The 22,742-nt window shown below is 42.7% G+C and overlaps 1 protein-coding gene across 1 annotated transcript in view; it reads left to right on the top strand.

Annotated features, from left to right (window-relative positions):
• C12H3orf52 (chromosome 12 C3orf52 homolog) overlaps window positions 1–17,479 on the top strand; it is a 27,780-nt gene extending 10,301 nt beyond the window's left edge. Inside the window, exons 3-6 of the mRNA XM_021210133.1 lie at window positions 3,428–3,555; window positions 11,193–11,263; window positions 14,759–14,940; window positions 16,039–17,479. Of these exons, the coding sequence (XP_021065792.1) occupies window positions 3,428–3,555; window positions 11,193–11,263; window positions 14,759–14,940; window positions 16,039–16,043 (386 nt within the window). The 3' untranslated portion in view covers window positions 16,044–17,479. The remainder of the gene's footprint in view (window positions 1–3,427; window positions 3,556–11,192; window positions 11,264–14,758; window positions 14,941–16,038) is intronic.
• Window positions 17,480–22,742: the final 5,263 nt, after the last annotated feature.

The raw sequence follows: 22,742 nt of genomic DNA, 5'->3' as shown, positions 1-22,742 counted from the left end.
GAGAGAGAGAGAGAGAGAGAGAGAGAGAGAGAGAGAGAGAGAAACAGACATAGAGGGCCTGGCAATGGTTTTTAAAACTTCAAATTTCACCTCCATTGACACACCCCCTACAACTAGGCTATTCCCACTCCAGAAGGCTATGCCCCCCATTCTTTCCAAATAGTTCATTGGCTAGGCACTAAGCATGCAAATATATGAGCCTATGGGGGCCATTCTCATTAAAACATTCACACCACAGGGGAGGGGGAGAGCACTTTCCTCTTTCCTGCAGAGTCACTTTCTTTATAGATAATTTGGAGAGACCTTTAAGCACTTTCATGAGTTTCTTTTCACTCTGGAACTCTGGAAATGCCCCTTGACAAACAGGTGTAAAGTTAGAGCACTTGGAGGCCCCCATAGGCTCATATCATAGGCACTGCAGCTGACCTGCCCACTTCTTAGTCTACAATCTTCTGCAGGAAGAAATGCTGTGACATGACTGAGCAGAGACTTTCTAAGTGATACAGCACTGAGTGGACTACTCATGTCTTCCGTAGAGGGTGAGACCTCAGTCTCTGGGCGTCACACGAACCTGGCACACTCCTTTCACAGGGAGATACTTCCTGGTTAGGGTGACTCATGGGGGAAGTCCTTGGTAGATAGCAAGAACAGCTGAAACCTATTAAGGTCCTTCAGGGCAGGAACTTAATTGCTATTCCCTCGACCTACTTTCTGAAAGCTATGTCATATTTTTTGCCCGACAGTCTTTTTATTAGGTCTTTGGAGTTTTTCAACCTTCCCAAGACTCAAGCCATCCTTGCGTTCCCTACAAAATACCCTAAGCATCCAAAGGTTCTAAGTGTAGTTCCTGCATCCTTCCTTCAAAACAAGCCTCCATGGGGTTTGCCATGTCACTGAGGCAGTGTTTTCTTTCTCTTTTACTGGAGAGTGTAGTGGTCGGTCTGCATTGGGATCTTACTCTCTGAATACTTCTAAATCTCTGTGTCTATTGACTCCAGTTTTGTTGTACCATGGCGAATAGCAGTTACCTGATTGTGAAGTCTAACCTTTAGCCTCCTTTGGTCCTATTTATAGCTGTCATCTCTGTGAGTTACCTTGTACACTCTGAGTCTACAGAACTCTGTAACTAATATACATACGTGCATATACAGTCATGTGCTCTAGAGAATGTGGAGTCATATATGCTCAGTAAGTCTTCCACCCCACAGAGCTACAAATGCCTGTCCCCTTCCAGAACTGAAATTAGCAGTACATACTACCATGCTGGGCTTTTTTTTTTTGTATTGTTTTGGTTTTGTTTATTTCCAGTATGGTTCCATTATTTAAAGTTCAAAGTAAGCAAAACTAATCACTATGATTACTGAAGCCAGAAAAAGACATTTCCTTTTTGGGTGGGTTAGTAAGCAGAAGTGTCTGTCAGAAGTTAGTGAATTTTGTTTTTAAATTTTAACTTTAATATTTCTATCAATTTCACACAATACATTTTGATCATATTAGCCCCCAGTCTTCCCCTTACTCCTGTTCCATCTATTCCCATCCACCACTCCTTCCCAATGTCAAGTCCTTGTGTTTTCATTTTCTGTTTGTTTGTTTTAATAATCTATGAGGTCTAATTTGTGCTGACTGTACACTCCTAGGCGTGGGACCATCTACTGAAGCACGGTTGACCTACCAGGACTACACCTTACAAACTGTCTCTCCCTTACCTAAAAGCCATTAACTCCCAGTAGCTCCTGGAGGGTGGAGGCTCAGGAGCCCCTCCTTCCTCTATGTTAGAATGTTGATCAGCTTGACCTTGTACGGGTCTTGTGCAGACAACCACAGCTGCTGTGAGTTCATGAGTGTAGCTGTCCTGTCCAGTTGAGCGGGCTTCATTCTTGTCTTCCTGACTCCGAGATCTTAGGAGCTTTCCAATCCTTCCTCCACAGTTGTCTCTGAGGTTTGGTGGTGGGGTATGTGTAGATACCCAGTCATGGCTGAGCACACCACTGAGACATATTCTTTGCATTTTGGCCACCTTTGAATGTCTGTCTTCACCACCATCCATTGCACAAAGGAACTTCTCTGGTGATGATGTTTGAGAACACAACTAACCTACAAATATAAAGACGAGGATTTAGAAGCAGTTTGCTCTTATGTCCATTTTATTAAATAATAGTTGGATATTTACTCCTGTGGTCTGTAAGTCCCTCAATCACATACTCTAGGCCAGATTTTAAAACAGTAGGTATGAGTTTTTCCCAGGGGAGAAACTCAGTGGGCCTTAAATCTAATCAGAGGGCAGTTGGTAACACCTGTGGCTTTCCTGCATCTATTGTATCCATGGGCATATTTTGCTATACTGATTATTACTGTAGTTCACAGGAGTAACATCTGGGTAAGACTGTTGAACATGTTCAGTGGAGTGTGTGTGTATGTGTGTGTGTGTGTGTGTGTGTGTGTGTGTGTGTGTGTGTGCATGCGCATGTGGAGGCCTCAGGTTGACATCCATTGTTCTCCACATAGATTTTTTGAGACAGAGAAGCCCTGCGTTTTATCTGCATTTCTATCCCAAACACTGAGTTTGCACCAAGATGATCTTTCAAAGTCCAGTAAGAGGCAGAGCTGGTGACGTATGCAACACAGAATTTGAGGGGGAAGCCTGAGAACACCTTGTTTCCCAGCCCACGCTTTTCACAGGGCAGATGAGGTGACCCCCCGTGTGCCTGTGAGGTTGGAGTGGAGCCAGGAGATCTGGAAGAAGCGTGTCAGTGCCAGTTTCTCCGTCCTGGCTCCAGGCTTCATGTGGTTTTCCTTCTTTCCTCCATCTCTAACTCTTTAAAAAAAATCAATTAGCTCTGTCATTAGAACACAAGCAACACAAAGCTCCTTGTCCTATGAGCTGCTCTGCAGGCTTGGAGCCCTGGGGTTCCAAGGGAAGTTTGGTTTGCCTTCTGCAAACAGAGTATGTCAACGTCCCTCCCTGTGGAACACAGGCTGGAGTAATGACTTCATGCCCATACTCTGTCTCTTGGATATATCTAGTGGTATCTGGGACCCTTCTGACCTAAAACCAACAAAACTTTTATCACAGTAAAAACAAGTGACTCTCTTTCATTCTGTTTGGTTAAGCAAAGAAAATATTTCTGCTTGTACTTACTGTCTGTGCCAAGCTTTTAACTTCCACGAATACTGATAGGTATGCTTAGTTATAGAAGCCAACAGAATGAATACCTTTGTTTGCTTTGTATATTTTGAGAACCGGTCTCACTATGAAGTCATGGATGTCTGAGAGCTTGCTATGTAGAACAGGCTGGCCTGGAATCTGAAGTGGTTCCCTTGCCTCTGTGCTTTGGGATCACAGGTGTGCACTACCACATCTGGCTATATCAAATTCATTATTCAATGCATGCACTCACCATTATTTTTAAACCCTCAATCTGTTCAGTGACATATATCGATGAAGATGAAAATGAAATACTCGAATTATCATCAAACAAAACATTCTTCATCATGCTCAAGATTCCAGAGGAGTGTGCTAATGAAGAGGAATTGCATCACTTGCTCACTGAAAGGGTGATTATGTCTTACATATTGTTTGCTGAGGTCTTAACACTGGATTATGAGTTTTGTTAGAACAGTTGGCAAAGAGCTCTAGGGTAAGCTGCTTTGGTTGTCTGAATGTTAGCTGCAGAAGGTTCGTATAAGTGGGTCTTCTGTGCTGCAAAGCCAGCAAGTGGGTTGAGCCTAGTGTGGCCTCCAGCTCTGAGTATCTCAGAAGCCAGGGTTCCTTCACATATGCTGAGCCTGTATTTCACCCAATCTCTATTCCTTGAAGATTTAATGATTCCAAGTGCTAGGGCCACATAGTCCTTGCTTATGGGCTCATAAACAAGCAGGGGAAGCAACCAAATAGTTACAAACAGTGTAGTATGTCCCATTACTGAGTTTCATACAGGGTTGTTGGAATTGTTTTTGTGTGTGCATATGTGTATATGTCATTTGTATGTGCACATGCACATGAATGCACATGTCGAGGCCAGAGTTTGACATCAAGTGTTTTCTTCAATTGATCTCCATGTTATTATTATTATTTTTTGAAACAGAATTTCTCACTGGGGCCCAGAAAACACCCAATTTGGCTAGGTTAGCTGACCAGCGTGCCCCAGGGATCCTGCTGTCCCTGCCTCCCCAGCTCACACAGTACAAAGGAGGTACATCTAAATTGTGTGAATTGGGGGGTAGAAGTAGATAAAGGAGCTGGTCCTCAGGTTAGCTATAAAATAAGGGCTGGGAATGCCAGAGGATATACATACTGTCCTTGTAAAGTGGGACAGAGAGATGGGACAGGGGTTTGTGCAATGGCATACTGAATGCGAGCATGCTGTGTTGAGGACTCTCCGGGGTTAAACTGATTAGGAAAGTAGGAAGGTCATGGAAATTCCCCCCACTTTTTAGTAGACTATGTAAAGATTTTCCCTTGTAGACTGACTTGGTTAGATTTTCAGTTTCTCCTCTCTGCACTGTACTGCACACTACTTGGAGAGAGTAGTCCTGAGGCAGCAGTGCATCTGGGAAGTAAAGGCAGTTTGAATTGGGGCAGCCACGGGGGGGTCATAAGGAAGAGCTGAGATTTCAGAGGTAACGTTACTTGGAGAAACTTGGTGATGGGAACATGGCGAAGAAGTGTGTAACTCCAGCCTCCTGGTTGGAAGAGTTGCTGGTGCATGGTTTGTGGGATGGGAAATGGGAAGAGTCTTCTGCAAAGCAGAGGCTCTGCAGACGGGCTGAAGGTTCTGTGAGTCGATCTTGGCTAGCTTATTAAAGAGTTCACGCCACACCCAGGAACATGCTGAGACAGGGTCTCACTGCGTAGCCCACGCTGTCGTCAAAGCCCCCGTCCTCCCATTTTAACCTCATCGGTGCTGGTTCCAGTCACGCACCATGCAGCGATGGCTTTATTTCCAGTTCTAGAAATGTGTACAGGACTCCATATAAAGAATAAATCTTGGTGGTCTGAGCAAATGGATTTCGTTTTATAGAACTGGAAGGGTTTGAAGAAAGGAGCAATCAAAAGAGAGTGGTGGGACTCTCAAAATGCCTTTCCTTGTAATGTGGGGACAGGGAGATGGGGTGACAGAAAGTAGCTGATTTGTTAAGCATAGATTATTTCCAGTTATTGGTTTTTATAAGAAAGATAAAGATTTGAGTGAACTTTATTATCAAGCAAATTGAAATGGGCCTATAGGGAAATCTGGCTGTCACTTCAATCGTGACTTACCAGACAGATGGATATGCATCCTAATTTCAGCCCAGTGACATGAAAACTTGAGCTGACCTTGTTTTGATGTTTAACTTGAAGTACAGGAGTGTAACAACAACAGTGACATCCTGTAAATTTTTAAATGATTAAAATATTTTATTTATGAGTATGTATGTAGGACTGTGAATTTATACGCATCATATGTATGCAAGTGTTCGTGGAGGCCAGAATGTGTCAGGTCCACTGGAACTGGAGAGAGGTGGGTTGTGAGTCACCTAGTATGGGCTCTGGTAAACTGGGTTCTCTATAGGACCAGTACATGCTCCTAACCACTAAGCCACATCTCAAGATATCCTCCAATCATTTTTTAAAATATTTATTTATTTATTTATTACATGTAAGAACACTGTAGCTGTCTTCAGACACTCCAGAAGAGAGCATCAGATTTCATTATGGATGGTTGTGAGCCACCATGTGGTTGCTGGGATTTGAACTCAGGATCTTTGGAAGAGCATTCAGCACTCTTAACCACTGAGCCATCTCACCAACTCTCCTCCAATCATTTTTATTTAACAACTTTTATCTTGTGGTTGGGCTTCCAGGTGTGACCAAAACACAGTGCAGCAGAGCTACCCTCAATTATTGTCACCCTGTGATTCTGCTCTCAACCCATTATTCGTTGCATCTGGTGCCCTCATAAGCACATAGTCATACTAGCCAAGGATAGAACACTTGATGTTCAACAGATTTTTTTTTTTTTAGCATTTAGCTTTTGAGGGGGTAGTGGTAATGTCTAATGTATGGAATCCCAGCACTTAGGAAGTTGAGACATGAAGATTGCAATTTGGGCTACATAGTGAATTTGCAGGCCAGCCTAGTCTACAGAGTGAAACCCTGTCTTCAAAACCAGACCATCCCGTCCCTAACCAAACCAAACCAACCAACCAGACCACAAACAAAGACATAAAAATGCCAAAACAAACGTGCTTCTGAGAGGATACTGTTCACAACCAATATCGCTATTACAACCGTCAAGTGGACAGTATCTCGAGCTTGGAAAATGCTTTGTAACCAGGATTCCTATGGACCCAATACAAAATCAAGTAGGTCAAAGAACTGAAACGGGTGAGTCTTCTTGTCTCACCCAAGAAGTCTCTTTGTTCATTGTAACTGAGTCTTTGTAATGTCAATTTTATATCTATGTGTGCACTGAGAAGTGTCAGCCAGAGCAGTGATTCTCCCATGATTATTTAGTAGGCCGTATTTCTGTCAATCTAGCATCTGAGGAATGAGTTGAAATTAAAGTGGAGAATGCAATCTCTATAGAAGAGGTCACTAGTGCTATTTTGAAAGTTTGCACTAGGGCTGTTGTTGAAGTTATTCAGAGATCTTTTAGGAAATGCCACTATGTCACAAATACAACCCCGAGAAGACCTTTAGAATACGCACAGTCATACCTTCTATCTTCTAATTTCCAATGTTAACTTTGACATTTTCCCAAGTCTGCTATGTGCAAACAGAGCGCTAGACCCTAGGATGATGTAGGAAGGAACAGGGACAAATAATGGGTTTGAAATAGTGATAAGTGTTGGGGAGATGCTATGGAAACATGAGGAACTGGACTTGGATTCCCAGAACCCATGTAAGGCACCCATGATGAATCTATAATTTTATTGATAGAGAGAGAGTTGTGGGGGTGCAGAGGGGGACTGGCAGATCCCCAGAGCTTGCAAGCCACCTAGTCTAGCTATTTCATGATCTCTGGATTCAAGAAGAAAGACCAGCTCAAAAAGTAAGGTGGAGAGCGACAGAGAAAGACAACTTCTAGCCTCTACATACATGCACATACAGGTGCACATACATATGTACATGCACACACATACATGTACATGCACAAAAATACAATAAACACATAAATTTTTACAAAAAACAATAGGCATGATTTACCAGAGGCATATGGTTATTATCAATACTTTCAGTGCTTGAACAAACATTCTTTGTAGCATCCTGCATCCTCCCTCACCTTCGCTTCATGCTGAGCAGTGAAAGTACCCTTTTAGAACTTGAATTTCCCCACTTCTGTCCATCATCCACTTTCTTCATACCAGAGCTCAAAGAACTAGGATGATTCCCTTTTCTTCCAAAGTTCTTATCACATTGTATTTTTTCCCTTCATGATAACTCAGTCGAGCTCTGCCATTGCTTTAATTTCTCTGAGTAGTGACGTAAACTGGAAAGGATCTGGGCTTGATGTCTGTCACACCTAAAACTGAATTTGGCCTTTAGAATTTACCATCTATATATCAAGAAACCAGCAAGTTTTTAACTTCTTGAAATACTTGTTCTTAATCTGCAGAAAAGGAGTGACAAAATGCCTGTTGTGTCTTATAAAGGTTCTGTTCTTAAGATCAGAGCTATACAAACACCGAGTGCCATTGCCTTTCTGCTGAGCTAGGTAGGAATGTGTTTGGTTGTGCAGCCTCCTTGAGATTAGGTAGGCAACGTGTGCACCCTCACAGGGCCCTATTGGGTTTTATATGTTGCAGTGCTTGCTATTGAATAAAGCATGGCTTACCACGCTTTCTTGATATACTTGGAAGTGGCTAACTCACCACAAGGTCGCTACTGGTACAGTGAAAGGCCCAGAACAGTGTCAGGGTTGAAGCTGCAAGTTGGGCGAGAGTGGGTCTGATCTTGCTCTCGGGATAGCTGTGACTTTATTCTGATCCCAAAGCTGTGCCCACACTGAGAGTGGTACGAGATCCCAGCCCAGTCCTGATTTATCCTAGAACTATTATGTTAGAGAACAAGGTTTTTAGCTTTCCATTGTAAATGCAGAAGGGATGCAGTGTAACTTCGTTCAGCCATATGTTCCCTCGTACAGAATAGTTACGATTTGTATCTCTGAAAATTGATGGGAGGACTAATTAAATCCTGGAAAAGCAAGCTGAGAGATGGCTTGGTTGTTAAGAGCACTTGCTGCTCTTGCAGAGGGCATAGTTTTGGTTCCCAGTGTTCACATGTCAGTCCTCAATGACTGTAATTCCAGTTCCAGGGAATCCTATGCCTTCTGTCTCCATAGGCACCAAGGACATGGGTACTACACACACATATCTTTAACACATGGAAAGGTGCTCCACCTATAATAAAAAGGGCAATACATGCCATATAGATGTGATATTATACCAGTGAGATGGAGAAATGTTTTTAAGTCTAGTAGGAATACGGGAAATGGAACGTGTCTGACTGCAGAGAGGTCAGGAAAATGAAGAAGGGTCAGAAAGAATGAGTTGAGTTAAAGATGCACCTGTCTTTGGACCTGCAATTCCATTTCTGGATATGTATCTCGGGGAGATTCTCAAACGAACAAAAAGGTGCATAGAGGTGGTTGAGGATAACCATTGCATTAGCATAGATTATGATAAAGACAGTGGGGCTGGCGAGATGGCTCAGCACAAGAGCACTGACTGCTCTTCCAAAGGTCCTGAGTTCAAATCCCAGCAACCACATGGTGGCTCACAACTATCCGTAATGAGATCTGACGCCCTCTTCTGGTGTGTCTGAAGACAGCTATGGCGTACTTAGATATAATAAATAAATAAATCTTTAAAAAAAAAAGAATAGTTTAAAATGATAAAGACAGCATGGAAGGAAGTCTCTGTCAGTGGGAAAATGGATGAGCTAGTATAATGATGTATTGCATTCTGTGTAGGATCTGGACTTTAGGACCCTGAGATGTATCTTATGCATAAATCTTGAATATAATTTTCAGTATAAAAGCAAGTCTTTTAAAAACATTACTTTATTCATTTACATTCCAAATGTTGTCCCCCTCCCAGTCCCCCCTCCCAGAGTTCTTTATCCCATCTCCTTTGTCTTTATCCCTCCACTCACCCATCCACCCTTTCCCTACAACCCTGCCCTTGGCATCCCCCTTCCATGGAGCATCAAGTCTCTTCAGGATTAGACATATCCTTTCCCACTGAGACCAGATAAGGCAGCCCAATGCTACACATGTACCGGGAGCCACACACCAGCCCATGTATGCTCTTTGGTTGGTGGCTTAGTCTCTAGGAGCTCCAGGTTATCTGACACCATTGCTCTTTCTATGGGGTGGTCATCCTTCAATCCCTCCCCTAGCTCTTCCATAGGTGTCCCTGAACTCAGTCCAGTGGTTGGCTGTAAGTATCTGCCTTCTGTCTCAGTCAGCTGCAGGTAGATCCTCCCAGAGGACAGCCATGCTAGACTCCTGGCTGTAAGCACAACACAGCATCAGCAATAGTGTCAGGGTTTGGTGGCTGCCCATGGGATGCATTCCAGGTTGGGTCAGTCACTCGATGGCCCTTCCTTTAACCTCTGCTCAATTTGGGCACAATGGCACATATCTGTGATATTAGCTACTCAGGAGCAGGAAGATACTGGAGTTTGAAACCAACCTGAGCAAGATAGTGAAACCATTTCTGATGAGGAAAAAAAAACAGCTCTTAAAAGATTGTATAGAATATAATACATTTTATTTGAACAAAATTATAAAGAGCATGCCTTTATGATTCTATAAGAAAAGAATAATTTTTAGATATAAGTGAAGAAAGGATATATACCAATGTCAGGTGATGGCTAATACCGAGGAATGGAGGAAGAATGTTCTCAATTATTAACTTACAGACCACCTTTGGTGGTGTAAAAGGTGATATATACAGCCTTTCATGTTTTGGCTTTGAGGATAATATCTAGACAAATTCCATGAATTTATCACCTTGTTATAAAACGGGCTTTATGCTAGGTGGGTCTGCCTAACTGTAGGCTAATGGAAGAAAGTGTTTTGAGCCAAGCCACAATGTTGAGTATTTTAGATGTAGTAGATAAGTTTCTACCCTTTTAAATTAGCATACAATGTAACAGGTTTCCTTAGGATTCTCACATACACAGTTTTGTCAGTTTTGGTACTCTTTGGCACCCAGAATGCCATGGCCAGTGATCTATTAGCCTTCCCACCCCCTCCATCTTAAAGATTCATTTGCCCAATCTCATAGGCCTCTTTGGTTGTGTGTCCTCTACCTATCCTTACTCCGTCATTTGTATACTTTTGATTATTTCAATCTATGCATTGGTTTACTAGGAACCGCATTGCAGACTGTGTAGTTACTGCATACTGTGATGGCATAAAGCCTAGGTGGGAGAACCATGGGCGTCATCGTGTCTTTAGAAGGCAATTTTGCTGAAAGACCCTTCATATCTTGGCGACTTCATCATTTGTTCCTTTGCCCGGGGCAGTAAGGGACCTGACAATCAGGATAGATATTCCCCCTAACGAGGACATTCTGTAAAGAGAGAAAGAAGCCCAGGGCCAGTGATGTCCTGGTACTGACTGGCTTGTGCTGAACGGATCCCTCCCCATTTCATCCCCCGCCCTAGCAGTTACTGGTGCTTCTGTGAGTTCCTGATGAGCATCATTGACCATAGCACCACTAAGGATACCGAGTGTCTGCTCAACTTATAAGTCAAGTTGAGAATTCTCAGTGAGTCACTTGGGCCTTATCAATGAGTTCATTTTAACTTTTTTTTTTTTTGACAAAGTCTAACTATGTTGCCTTGGTTGACCTAGAACTCATTGTATAAAAAACAAACAAACAAACAAACAAACAAATCAGTCTTACCTTGAACTTATCCACTTCTTCAGCTTTGAGAATTCTGGGATTACAGACAACGCGCGTGGATGCCTGGCTGTCAGTGAGACTCGACTAGTCAGACCATTTAGAGCTCACTTGAGTGTTCACTTGAGCTTTGATTTGTGGCCAGCTTACACTTTTTTCCTCTTAGTCCAGAACCCCAAACCAGTGAATTCCTAGCCAGAGTGAGTTCTCCTTGGTCCTGAAGCCATTTGCTTCTGTGGGTGCTATGTAAGATGATCCTCAGTGACATGTGTGTTCTTTCCTTGTTGTGTGTTTAGCTCACGGACACGTACAGACAGTCCCCAGCTCTGAGTCGTTTTTTTACTTCTGCTGATATCTTGGATTTCAGGTAAGTGCTCAGATCTTTACATATTGCTATCTTTCTCAGAAGATCACCTACCCACCTACCCATCTCCATTCACCCACAGTGATCTCCCTGAGCTTTGCAGTGGGAGAAGACTTGGGGGTAAAAACCACAGTGTCATGCTGCAATGGTGCCCGGAAACATCTTAGCTCAGCAAAACAGAAAGAAGGGAATCACGGACTAATTATGTGATTCAGTTATGGTCAGCCTCAGAGAGGAAAAGCATGTCCATCCAAGAGAAACATTTTTGTTTAACAATAGATACAGAAATCAATTCAGGGCAGAAATAAACACAAATCTCAGAGAGTGATGTACTCGAAGGGACATGATTTATGTGTTGCGACAGTGACTCAGGAGTATACTGGCCTCACACAACATTAAGAACATAAAAACTCACCCTCTTTTCTTTAGTGCTACTAACAATGATTAATTACATTCACCCCTACGCAATTAACAACTCTGCTTGCCTTCATTTTTTTCCGTGCATATATTTACTATATTCAGTGTCCATGTATGTATACATACAGTTTTCTTTTTAATTTCAAGAAATTTAATAGTTTGAACTAGTCAAAAGATACACACATGTGTGTGCGTGTGTCTGTTTGTGTAAAGAAGTCATTTAATAAATTATTCTTTTTATTACTGAGATTACTGGACATACTTTAAATAAGATTTATATGAGAAAGCCTTATTGTCAGTTGTTCGTAGGGTGTCACTGGGAGGTAGTGATCAAAGTCAACCTTATATGTTGAGATTCTCCCACTTAAACCATAATACCAGTAGATCTGAGAGAGGAGCATGGAACATCAGTGGTCACTTGGTGAGATAGAACTAGAAAGGGCATGACGTTTAATGTTGTCTTCCTTCTTCAGATGTCTCTTGCTGCCCAGTGGGGACCCTACTGTCTTTAATCATAAGCCACTGGCACAAATAATGATGCAGGAAAGGGAACACTGGATAGTTGGATCTCACACGCTTTGCTCTATGCCTTTGACATGTTTTTCTGTTTGAAGACTGTAGTAGAGCTGTAGTAGAGATTCCTTCCACCCAGAGCCTCCTGGGTCCTCCCAAGCACCTGCCCTTGCTATGGATATAAAGGATCTGAACTTAGCATTCAATAGGTGGGAGTAGACACAGGGAGAACCCACAAGAAGACTTAGTAAAACAGGTCTAGAAATTAGGCCAAGGATTAGTGTTAGAGATTTTTTTTAAAAAAGTTATTTGTGGGGTGGGAGGCTGACAAGACTGCTTAGCTATTGAGAACACTTCCTGTTCTTTATTGAGAACACTTCCTGTTCGTCCAGGGGACCTGTGTTCTGTTCCCAGAACCATGTTTGGAAGCTCACAAACTCTTATTTGATTCCAGCCCAGGGGATCTTACAACCCTACACACACACACACACACACACACACACACACACACTCATACACACACAAGACAGAGAGAGATCTTTAAAATATATTTTCTAAATTAAAAAAACCCAAGAACTTTAGTACTTCAGATAAAGAACTGCCATTTTTGTGTGTGTGTGTGTGTGTGTGTGTGTGTGTGTGTGTGTGTGTGAGAGAGAGAGGGGGGGGGAGGGGAACAGTCAGTCTCATATAGCTCAGACTCATGTAACCGAGGTTGACCTTGAATTCTGGTCTTCCTGCCTGCACACACTAGGCTTACAAGCTTGTGTCATTGTGTCAGGTTTTCTTGAATCCAAGGTTTCAAGCATGCTAGGCAAACAATCCACCAACTGAGCCACACCCCAGCCTCCACCACCCAGCCCCCACACGTCTTTAATGTTTATTTAGAATTTTCAAAACCATCACATCTAAAATGATGTCCTTGCACATGTAAAAGATATTCCTATGCTCAGCGCATGCATTTGTGTCTACAGAGAGGTCCTGACCTTGGTCAAGAATGGGCCCAAACAGTACTGGAAAGTACTTTTTGCTGTGTCAGTTGCTAGATCTACTCCAGGGCTGCTGTGGGAAAGTCCACAGAAAAAATAACTCTTTCAAAATTCTGCCTTTTATAAATCTACCAGGGGAGACAGGGATGGTAGAGGCAAGAGAGACAGGGACGGTGCACTCATACTGGGTCAGACGCCTTGATATTCTCACTTAGCTTTAAGCTTGGTCTTCTGAACATACACCCAAGGCCTGTTTCATCAATTAGCCCAGATCCTTAGCACTAGGTATGCAGGATTGCTGCATGCCCGCCTGTGCCTGTCCATCTTCCTGAGTGATAAATCGATGTGCTAAGGGTTAATTAATGACACCTGCAAACTAGGCTAGCTTCATTGAAGTTTGCAAATAGGCTTTTAACACTGCCTTTAGTGGCACCATGGTAACTGGGTCTTGTCAGAGTCTCAATTTACTCTGTAATTTATTTGGTTCATAGGGCTTGGCACAGTTGTTCTTTGCTATACGGGAAAGTTTACAAACCTGTACCATAAAACGTAGTCATTGACCTATGTGACATCTGGCCTCCAGAGGGAGCTCTTTGCCTATCCTTGGCATCAAAGTGGCCTGATTAACTCTGGAGAGACCAAAGCATCTATAAATCTCTCCCTAAAATAATCTCTCTGATGTGTCCTCCTGTTAATTTGTTTTTTATTACTGCTGAGCCTAATCTGGGCCATCTTGACAAAATCAATAGAAAAATTAAATGTTACTTGTGAAAGATTAAATGTTGAGGAAGCCACTAATTTAGGACAGACCTATAATTATTTTCACTGTAAAAAATTTAGAAAAGTGTGTACTGAAAGATGAAAGGGTTAGAGCCTCCTCAGGGATGAAAATTCCTGAGATCTCCTTACTAAGAGATTTTAAAAAATGATCATCGTGCCTTAAGGAGCTCTGAAAGTGCACATGAAGGAATATCTCCCCAAACACAGGAGGTATGATTCATTGCAGGATACAGGTCATTCTCTGGGAGATCAAGAGGTAGGGAGTTGGTAAGGTTGCCAGACCATAATAATTTTTATAGTTTAACTGGTTAAACTTGGGGGAAGGTAGGATCAAAGTGTGTGTGAAAACCTATGAAATAATAAATGAATAAATAAACATTTTAAAGAACTCATTAAATTAAATATCCCCAATGTGTTCATGTAGTGGCAGCATTGAGAGCCTGAAGACAGGGATGGAGGAGGAGCTTTGGGGCTCACCACTCAGCAGGAAGGCTAATATCAGATGGGTGCTATGCCAACGCTCACTCTTTCTTTATAATAGTTGGATTGTGTCCCTCCCTTCCAGAGCCACTCTCTGTGGTAACCTAAAGTGTGAGCAGATGGCGGTGGTTGTGTGATGGCCACAGGAGGAGGGCTCTAGGGCAGTGTGTTCTCCCAGGCTAGTGAGCCCTCTGAAGCTGGTTACAGGAAGATGTGGAGCCAAGGAAATATTAATGCTAAGATTGGTGTCTGAGTCTCGGTGTGTTTCTGCTTATTCATTATAATGTCTGTCTGTGTGTTTTAATGGTTTGGCTTTCAGTGTTGAAAATGCCACGGTAACCTATCACTTGCAGTTTGGAGTTCCATCTGAAGACGATGACTTTATGAAACACATGATGAGTGAAGAGTTGGTGCTTGGCATCATGCGACAGAGTTTCCACGATAAGAACCTATCTACCTGTGAGAGTCTCGGGCTTGACCCAGAATCTCTCTTGCTCTATGGTAAGTAGGGAAAGCCAAGAAATAGGATCTGTAGGGATGAACAACTTGGATATGGCAGTGTTGGTGCCGTGTATTGTGTCAAATCAAGTAACTCTTCACTCGCCCACAAACTGATCTCTTGCTCTGGAGCTCACATCCTGTATGCAGATGGAGCAGTGAGGAAATACTATGGAAAAATAAAAAAGACCACTGCCCCAAAGATGCTCACTGCAGAACAGCAGAATGTCTGCCAGAATCTACATGAGCACCTCCACCCATGCCAACCACCTCCCACCATGTCCCTCATCAGTTTCTCCTGGTGCACTGATGGTAGTTTGAGGGGCTAACACTGACAGTTACTGTCACAGGTAGATTACAAAGAGGGGCCAAATGTTAAAATGCCCTCATCATCCAAGAGGCTACATCAACATGTGCATCATGAATCACACCACAATAAGTGAACATCCAATAAATATTATTTGTCTTTTGAAGGGTATTCAGCACATATATATCTATATACCTATATCTATATTTATATCTATGTGTGTGTGTGCACATGCACACACATGTGTGTATGTATTTGTGCATGCATATAGAGAGTGAAAATTTTCTATTCAGAAATTGATGAAGATTCCAATTTGATCTAAGATTATATACTCAGACTCTATGACACCATGTGTAAATACAAATGTCCCGAGTAATTTCTTTGGCTTTTGAAAATTAGTGACCAGCCTAGTTTCACTTCTGTTGCTGTAATAATAACACAATTTCAGTTCCATTTTGTTACTGCAGGGAACTCAGGGATGCAGGAACTTGAAGTTTCTAGTCACGTCATAACCACTGTCAAGAGTCCGAGGGAAAGGAATGCATCTGAGCTTCACGCTTAGCCATTTTCTCTACTCTGACACAGTCCAGAGCTCCAGGCTTGGGAATGTTCCTGCCCACTTTCAGACTGAGTCTTCTCACCTCAACTAAGGCAATCAACGGTCCCCCACTGTCACGTCCACAGGCCCATCTGACCTAGGCAATTCCTCATTGAGATTCTTTGCCCAGGTGACTCTAGTTTGGATCAAAGCTAAGCACACAGTGACTTTGATTTGCCTTTGTTTTCTTTTTTAGAATGAAGAGATGAGGGTTGGTCTGTTTCGGAAAGCAGTGCTCTGCTGAGTCTCAGACGGAAAACAATTCAGAAGTGAAGCTAGCAGTGACCAGAGGAAGTCCTCTCACTGATTCTACCCAGATGTGAAGTCTGGGTCCATCTCAGATCGGCAGATTGAGCGCTGTCCCAGCTGGGTTCAGGAGCTGGAGGTCTGGGGGTGAATCTTAGATCCCACATGAGGTTCCCACTGCCTTTGAAGCACTGGCTACGTCTCCTAGCAGAAACGCTTTTCCTGTGTTGCAGAGATAACTATCTGGCTTTGTTTTAGGCAAGTTCTGTTAACCCCAGCTGATGGGGTGAGTCCAAGCTGCATCAGGGTAGCCAAGGGGAGGCGGGAGAATGGACCAGTTGTTCACTGAAGCCCTCTCCCAACTCACAATTACATCTGATGGACCCCTGAGCCAGGGCAAGAGGAAAAGAAAGGCAACTCCAAGACCTGAGGAGTGTAGCTCTTCACCTAACTCCACCGCCTGCCTATATCTGACAGCTGAGCTCAGTCAGGCATATCATGGAGTATTATATATAGAAAAATGATTGATGTGTCTTAATTGTTTCTCATCGTTGCATTGTTCCTGAGATGACTTTTTTTTTTTTTAAAAAAAAGAACATATGTCTCTGAGTTTTGGGCAGGGTGCTGTCTTTTAAGATTGCCAGTCATGTGGGTTATTATTATTATTATTATTATTATTATTATTGAAGTCATCAAAGGATCATTAAGACTGCTTAAATTTCTGCTACTGATACCACACACTGGTTTTGTGTTACCTGGTATCACCAGGATTCCCGTAGGAATCAATTTCTTGAGATGTTTGCATGTCTTCCTGCAGATGATCGCTAAGCAGAAAATTTCTGTCCTTTTGAAACTGTCCAAAACAGTATGCAAGTCCCTTGGAGGGCCAGAAGGAAGCCAGTGACTGTATCAGTCACCTATGAATATAGATTGCCTGTCAGAAGACAACAGAATATTTGTTTTGTTGGGGAAATTGCCTCCCTGGAAATTTTCTGAGAGAGTTCGTCTCATTGTTGTATAATGAGAAATTCCCGAGTCTGATACCTCAGATAGAGAGCCATTGATACAGGTCATTACGGCAGGCAGCTGTGTATGAATATGTGTCAATGATAGGGTTCTGAACAATGTGAACTTGCTTTCTTATTTAACTACTGTATATTGTGGTAATATAGTACAATGATTATTGCTGCATTGTAACTTATTGTTTTCAATTTTAGGATAGTTCCTTAAATTCCAGAAACAGGTGGATTTTTCTTCTTCCTTATTTTATTTTATTTTTTTTTACATGTTAACTGTGAACTCTCCTGTGCCTTTACTTTTTTTTTTAAGTAACAAGGAATTTTAATACATAACGATCTTTAAACATTTACAATAAATTATTTTTGCAACTGTGTTGTTTTCTCGTCTGCCTCTTGGGTCTTACCTCATTAAGACAGTGCGTTGGTTGGGGGACAGAAGTGATTGCGTGCATGTGTGAGGAACATGAAGCCAAGTTGGACCAGATTGGGGTGGGGTTGACTGTGCCCTCCCCTCATTTCCGGGGAGGGCGGGAAGAGCCTATCCCTACCCGCTTTCCCTGCAGTGCTTTGGAGTGTTACACTCTCCATCCGCAGTGTCCCCCACAGGCTTATGTGTTAAACCTTTGTTTCACGATTAGTGATACTGTTCTGGGAGGCTGTATAACCTTTAGGAGGTGGGGCTCACTGGCATAAGGAGACGGCCAGAGGAAATCAATGGAAGGTTATGGCCCAGTCAGATTGGTCCAAGCCTTAGTCTCTGCTTCCGTCTACTATAATGCGGACTTTCCTGCCGTGCTCTCCCTGCTCTAAATCCACCGGTGCTTTCTCTTTCATGGTGGAAGGAGACCATTGATCAAAGTAAACCTCTCTCCCTTGAAATTGCCCTTGGGTGGGGCTGGAAGGATGGGTCTGTTCGAATCTGGGCACGGGCTTGGTTTTGTTCCCTTCTCTTTAGGGAAATACTAACATGTAAGTACCTTAGTTTTGATTTCGACCACTTGGTCACAGAGAAGATTTTTCCAAGGTTTAAATTTTGGGTGCAATGCCAGCAAGATTCTGCTGAAGGGACCCTGATATAGCAGCCTCTTGTGAGGCTATGTGCCTGGCAAACACCGAAGTGGATGCTCACAGCCAGCTTTTGGATGGAACACAGGGTCCCCAATGGAGGAGCTAGAGAAAGTACCCAAGGACCTGAAGGGGGCTGCAACCCTGTAGGTGTAACAACAATATGAACTAACCAGTACCCCCTGAGTTTGTGTCCCTAGCTGCATATGTAGCAGAAGATGACCTAATTGGCCATCATTGGGAAGAGAAGCCCCTTTGTCTTGCAAACTTTATATGACCCAGCACAAGGGAAGGCCTGGGCCAAGTAGTGGGAGTGGGTGGGTAGGGGAGCAGGGGCGGGGGGGCGGGGTATAGGGAACTTTCGGGATAGCATTTGAAATGTAAATAAAGAAAATAATAATAAAAAAAAAGAAAAAAAATTTTTGGGTGCAATATGTTATGGGTAAGGTAAGCATACTGAGATGTTTGGGAAAGCAATTTTATGCACATATACACTGTTTTGTTCTGGAAGACAAGTTTTGTGGTCACCATACATCTTGATGGCAGGAATAACACCCAGTTCATCCTAAGATTTCAACAAGTATCTGTGAAATAATTGAAGGGTTTAGGACGAAGCCCTGTTGCTTTCGGAAGTCGTTCGGCTCTGGGTAGAACACTTGTCCTGCTTTCAACAAAATTTCTAGTCATGTGCCCAACTCCTTTTGGTTTGAAATTTAATTTTTTTCTATATATTTTTAATCTTAAAAAATTATTTATTTAATTTTATTTATGTGTGCTTGAGTGTATTTATTTATTTATCTGTGCTTGAGCACATGTATATGCACCACATATGTTCAGTAGTCGGAGGAGATCAGATGAGGGCATCAGATCTCCTGGAACTGGAGTTATAGGCAGTTGTGGGTGCCACAATGATGCTGGGACAGACTCCAGGTCATCTGCAGGAGCAGCAAGCGCCTTTAGTCACTGAGCCATCTCTCTGGCCACCTGTAGAACTTTTTTGAGTCTTTTTTTTTTTTTTTTTTGCATAGATGATACCAGCGAAGAAGACAGTAAAAGACATTGCTAATGTTATAAGATAAACAGGACCTGTGTGTATGGAACAGGAAGCAGGAGAGGAAAAAAAATAGCCAGGTTTAACTGTAAACAATACAGACAAACTGTCAAATTTGTGAACTTCAGAGGGTAGGTTTGGAAAAAACAGCCACATGCAGCAAGAGAAATCCTCTTTTCCCCTGTAGGCTCTGCTGCTGAACTGGAAATGCAACTGTTTCCCCTCACCCCACACCATGCCTTCCGTCCTGTTTTTTCCCACAATTTCCATCCTGTCCCACAACCCCATGCCCTTCATCCTGTTCTCTAAGCCTTCCTGTCAGCCCCTCTCCATACCTTCCATCCGGAGATCCTTAAGAGGCCACCCTCAGGCTGTTCTAATCATGGAAGAATTTGAACTTGTCAGTAGGACATTTCCCTGCCTTGTCTTTGCCCCTTTCCTATTTCGCTTTTCTGTTTTAAATAAGAATTTATTAAAAGAATGGTAGTTTATTTATAGGTGCTAATGCGAATGTGAGCGGAAACCACAAGGGCTGTGGTGGCCTGCACTGTGGATCTCTCCATTTTATCTGAGTACTGTTTGAAGCCCTATGGGGGTAGGGATGCTTTTTTTTTATATTTGTAACTTGAAAGAGTAAATTAGAAACTCAGTCTCAGTTTCTTTCTTAAGAACTAGGATTCTTTTTTCAATCCTCCCCCCCCCTCTCCTTTCTTCTTTACTTATTCACTAAACATTCTGATCACTACCCAGCTCCTGGTCACCCCCCCCCCACAATCCTTCCCCCATTCCACCTCCCCTTCTGCTCTGAGAGGGGGGAGGCTGGGTATCTCCCCACCTTGGCACATCAAGTATCTGTGAGGACAGACAAGGTGGTTCAGCTAGAAGAACATAGCTCTCATGTAGGCAACAGCTTTTGGGATAGCCCCTGCTCCAGTTGTTCCAGACCTACATGAAGACCAAGCTACATGTCTGCTACATATGTGCAGGGAGGCCTAGGTTCAGCCCATGTACATTCTTTGGTTGGTGAAGAACCAGGATTCAGTGAGGGGTTGCATTACTAACCTCCTGAAACAGTAGAGACACACACACACACACACACACACACACACACACACACACACGTCTGCATTGATGTATACTTTCTGCCAGACTGCACAGTTTCATGAGAAATCTTTAAATGTGTGGAAAAGAGGATTAGCATCAGCCTGTGGGGTGCCATCAGTGAGTATGGGTTGTTTTTTTTTGTTTTTTTTTTTTTTTTTTTTTTGATAATTTAAAACATATAAAATGAAATTCCATCCCCCGGTTTTTCCTTTCTCATCTCAACTTCATAGTTTTTTTTTTTTTTTTTTGATAACCCATGAATTCCAGTTAGAGCTCTCCTCATGTGTATGTGTTGGGTATCCACTGAAGATGGGGAACCTACCAGACACCACCTCTTCCAAGAAGAATGACCCTTGACCCCATCCTACAACTCTCCACTACCAATAGCTCCTCCGTAAGTATGGTGCTGAATAGCATCCACCCCATCTATGCCAGAGGATGAAGTCTGAGCGCTGTGGCAATGTTTGGACATAAACCCTGCTATGAAATTGGAGGTATTTTATATATTATGCAAATACATCAGCTATATTTTCCTGTCAACAATATCTGACAGAAGCAACAAGTGGGACGAGGCTTATTTTGACCCAGAGTTCCAGGGGCCACGGTCCGTTCCGTTATGGCAGACAATATGGTAACTAGAGCAACTCAGTCTGCGGTGGTGGGAGTTTGTGACAAGGACATTCATACCCTGACAGATAAGGAAACAGGTGGCTCCAGCCAGAACTAGAGCAAGGACTTCCTCTCCCCACTTAGAGAGTCACTTCTGCTAGCTAGGACATACCCTCAAAAGCTCTGTATCTTCTTTAAACTGTCACCAGCAGGGGACCAAGTGCACGGGGACTATGGGACATTTCACATTCAAACCATAGCGATATGCTGAGTTCACTTCGTCGGACTTTCCTTCTCAGATTTAAAAACGTTATTGGTATATGCTCTTGATCGATACATAATATTGTACACAGCACAGATTTAAATTTTAAATTTTATTTATTATGTGTGGTCTGTTTGTGTATGTTTATGTTAAGTGTGGATTTCAGAGGACAACCTTCAGAAATCAGTTTTCTCTTTCAAATCCAAGGTCCTGGGATCAAATCCAGGCTGTCACGTTTGCTCAATGAGCACTTTACACTTTACTCACTAAGGTTTCTCATTTGCACTCATAGCAGATGCTTTGGGATACCCCTAAGGACTCTTTAATCTAGAAACATGGCTCTTGTGTAATCTTCTAATTTTACCATGTGAACATGCTTCTTGGTCTAAGCATTTAGACTTAATGAGGCCCTGATTTTTTTTTTTTAAAGCATTTGCTTTTGGGGTCAGGTAATACTTTATAGAATGAATTGTAAACAAATACCTCTCATTGTATTGCACTGGGAATATTTCCATTGCCTATCTGCCACAAAGGTTTAGCATAGAGTTCTGACATTGAGCCATCTGTTTGATGTCTGCCTTGCTGGAGGGACTTGGAGACTCTAACCACCTGTTGCAGCAGCATGCCTTTCTCCATATGCTTTAAAAGACTTCTGTTTCTCTCTATTCTTTGCTGTCATTTATCCTCAGGGGCTGTGATAGATGATATAATGGCGAGGGTTATTTTGTTTTGTTTTGTTTTGTTTTGTTTTGTTTCATCAACGACACAAAATTGAGTTGCCCAGGAAGAAGGAACATCAGTTTAGCAATCTACTCCATTGGCTTGACCTGTGGGTGTTTCTCTGGGGCATTGTCTTGATTGATGATTGATGTGGGACAACTGCAGTGAACTGCAGTGCCATCCCTCACCCCCCATCTGATGGCCCTAGGTTGTATAAGAAAGAAAACTAAGAGAGTCATGGAGAATAAGTAGCATTTCTCCATGACCTCCACTTCAGAACCTACCTCAGCTCCTGCTATGACAGACTATAAGTCAAGTAAACCCTTTCTCCTCCAATTAGCTTCTGGTCAGTGTTTTATCCCAGCAGCCTAAGGCAAACTAGAATGGATGATTACATATCAGACACAGCCATCCAGTGTCTGGACGCAGTAGATCGAGCCTATAAGTATGTGGATTGGGCTGAAAGGAGGGCAAAAGGAAACTAAGATTTGAATCAATCTCTGGCTCCCACTCCCCCCCCTCCCAAGTCACTTGCTACATTTTTTACAGCATTTCTTAATCCATGAACACATCCTTTGGACCCAAGTGACTTCTGGCCAAACACTACACTTAGCCTTGTGGATGCAAGATATCTGTAAAGAAAGGAAGGTACTGAGGTCGTGTAGGCTCTTTGGCTGAAGGTGATCAACTGGTTTATGTCTCAGCAGAGTCACCCAAAGGGCCTTAAGCCACTGCATTTACGCTCAGTGAGCACTCGGCCTGTTTTGTCCTCTCTCTCTCTCTCTCTCTCTCTCTCTCTCTCTCTCTCTCTCTCTCTCCCTCTC

The sequence above is a fragment of the Mus pahari genome, chromosome 12 (genome assembly GCF_900095145.1).
Source record: "Mus pahari chromosome 12, PAHARI_EIJ_v1.1, whole genome shotgun sequence".
Lineage (NCBI taxonomy): Eukaryota > Metazoa > Chordata > Mammalia > Rodentia > Muridae > Mus > Mus pahari.
The sequence above is the reverse complement of the archived record's forward strand: the minus strand, read 5'-3'. Positions and strand labels throughout refer to the sequence as shown.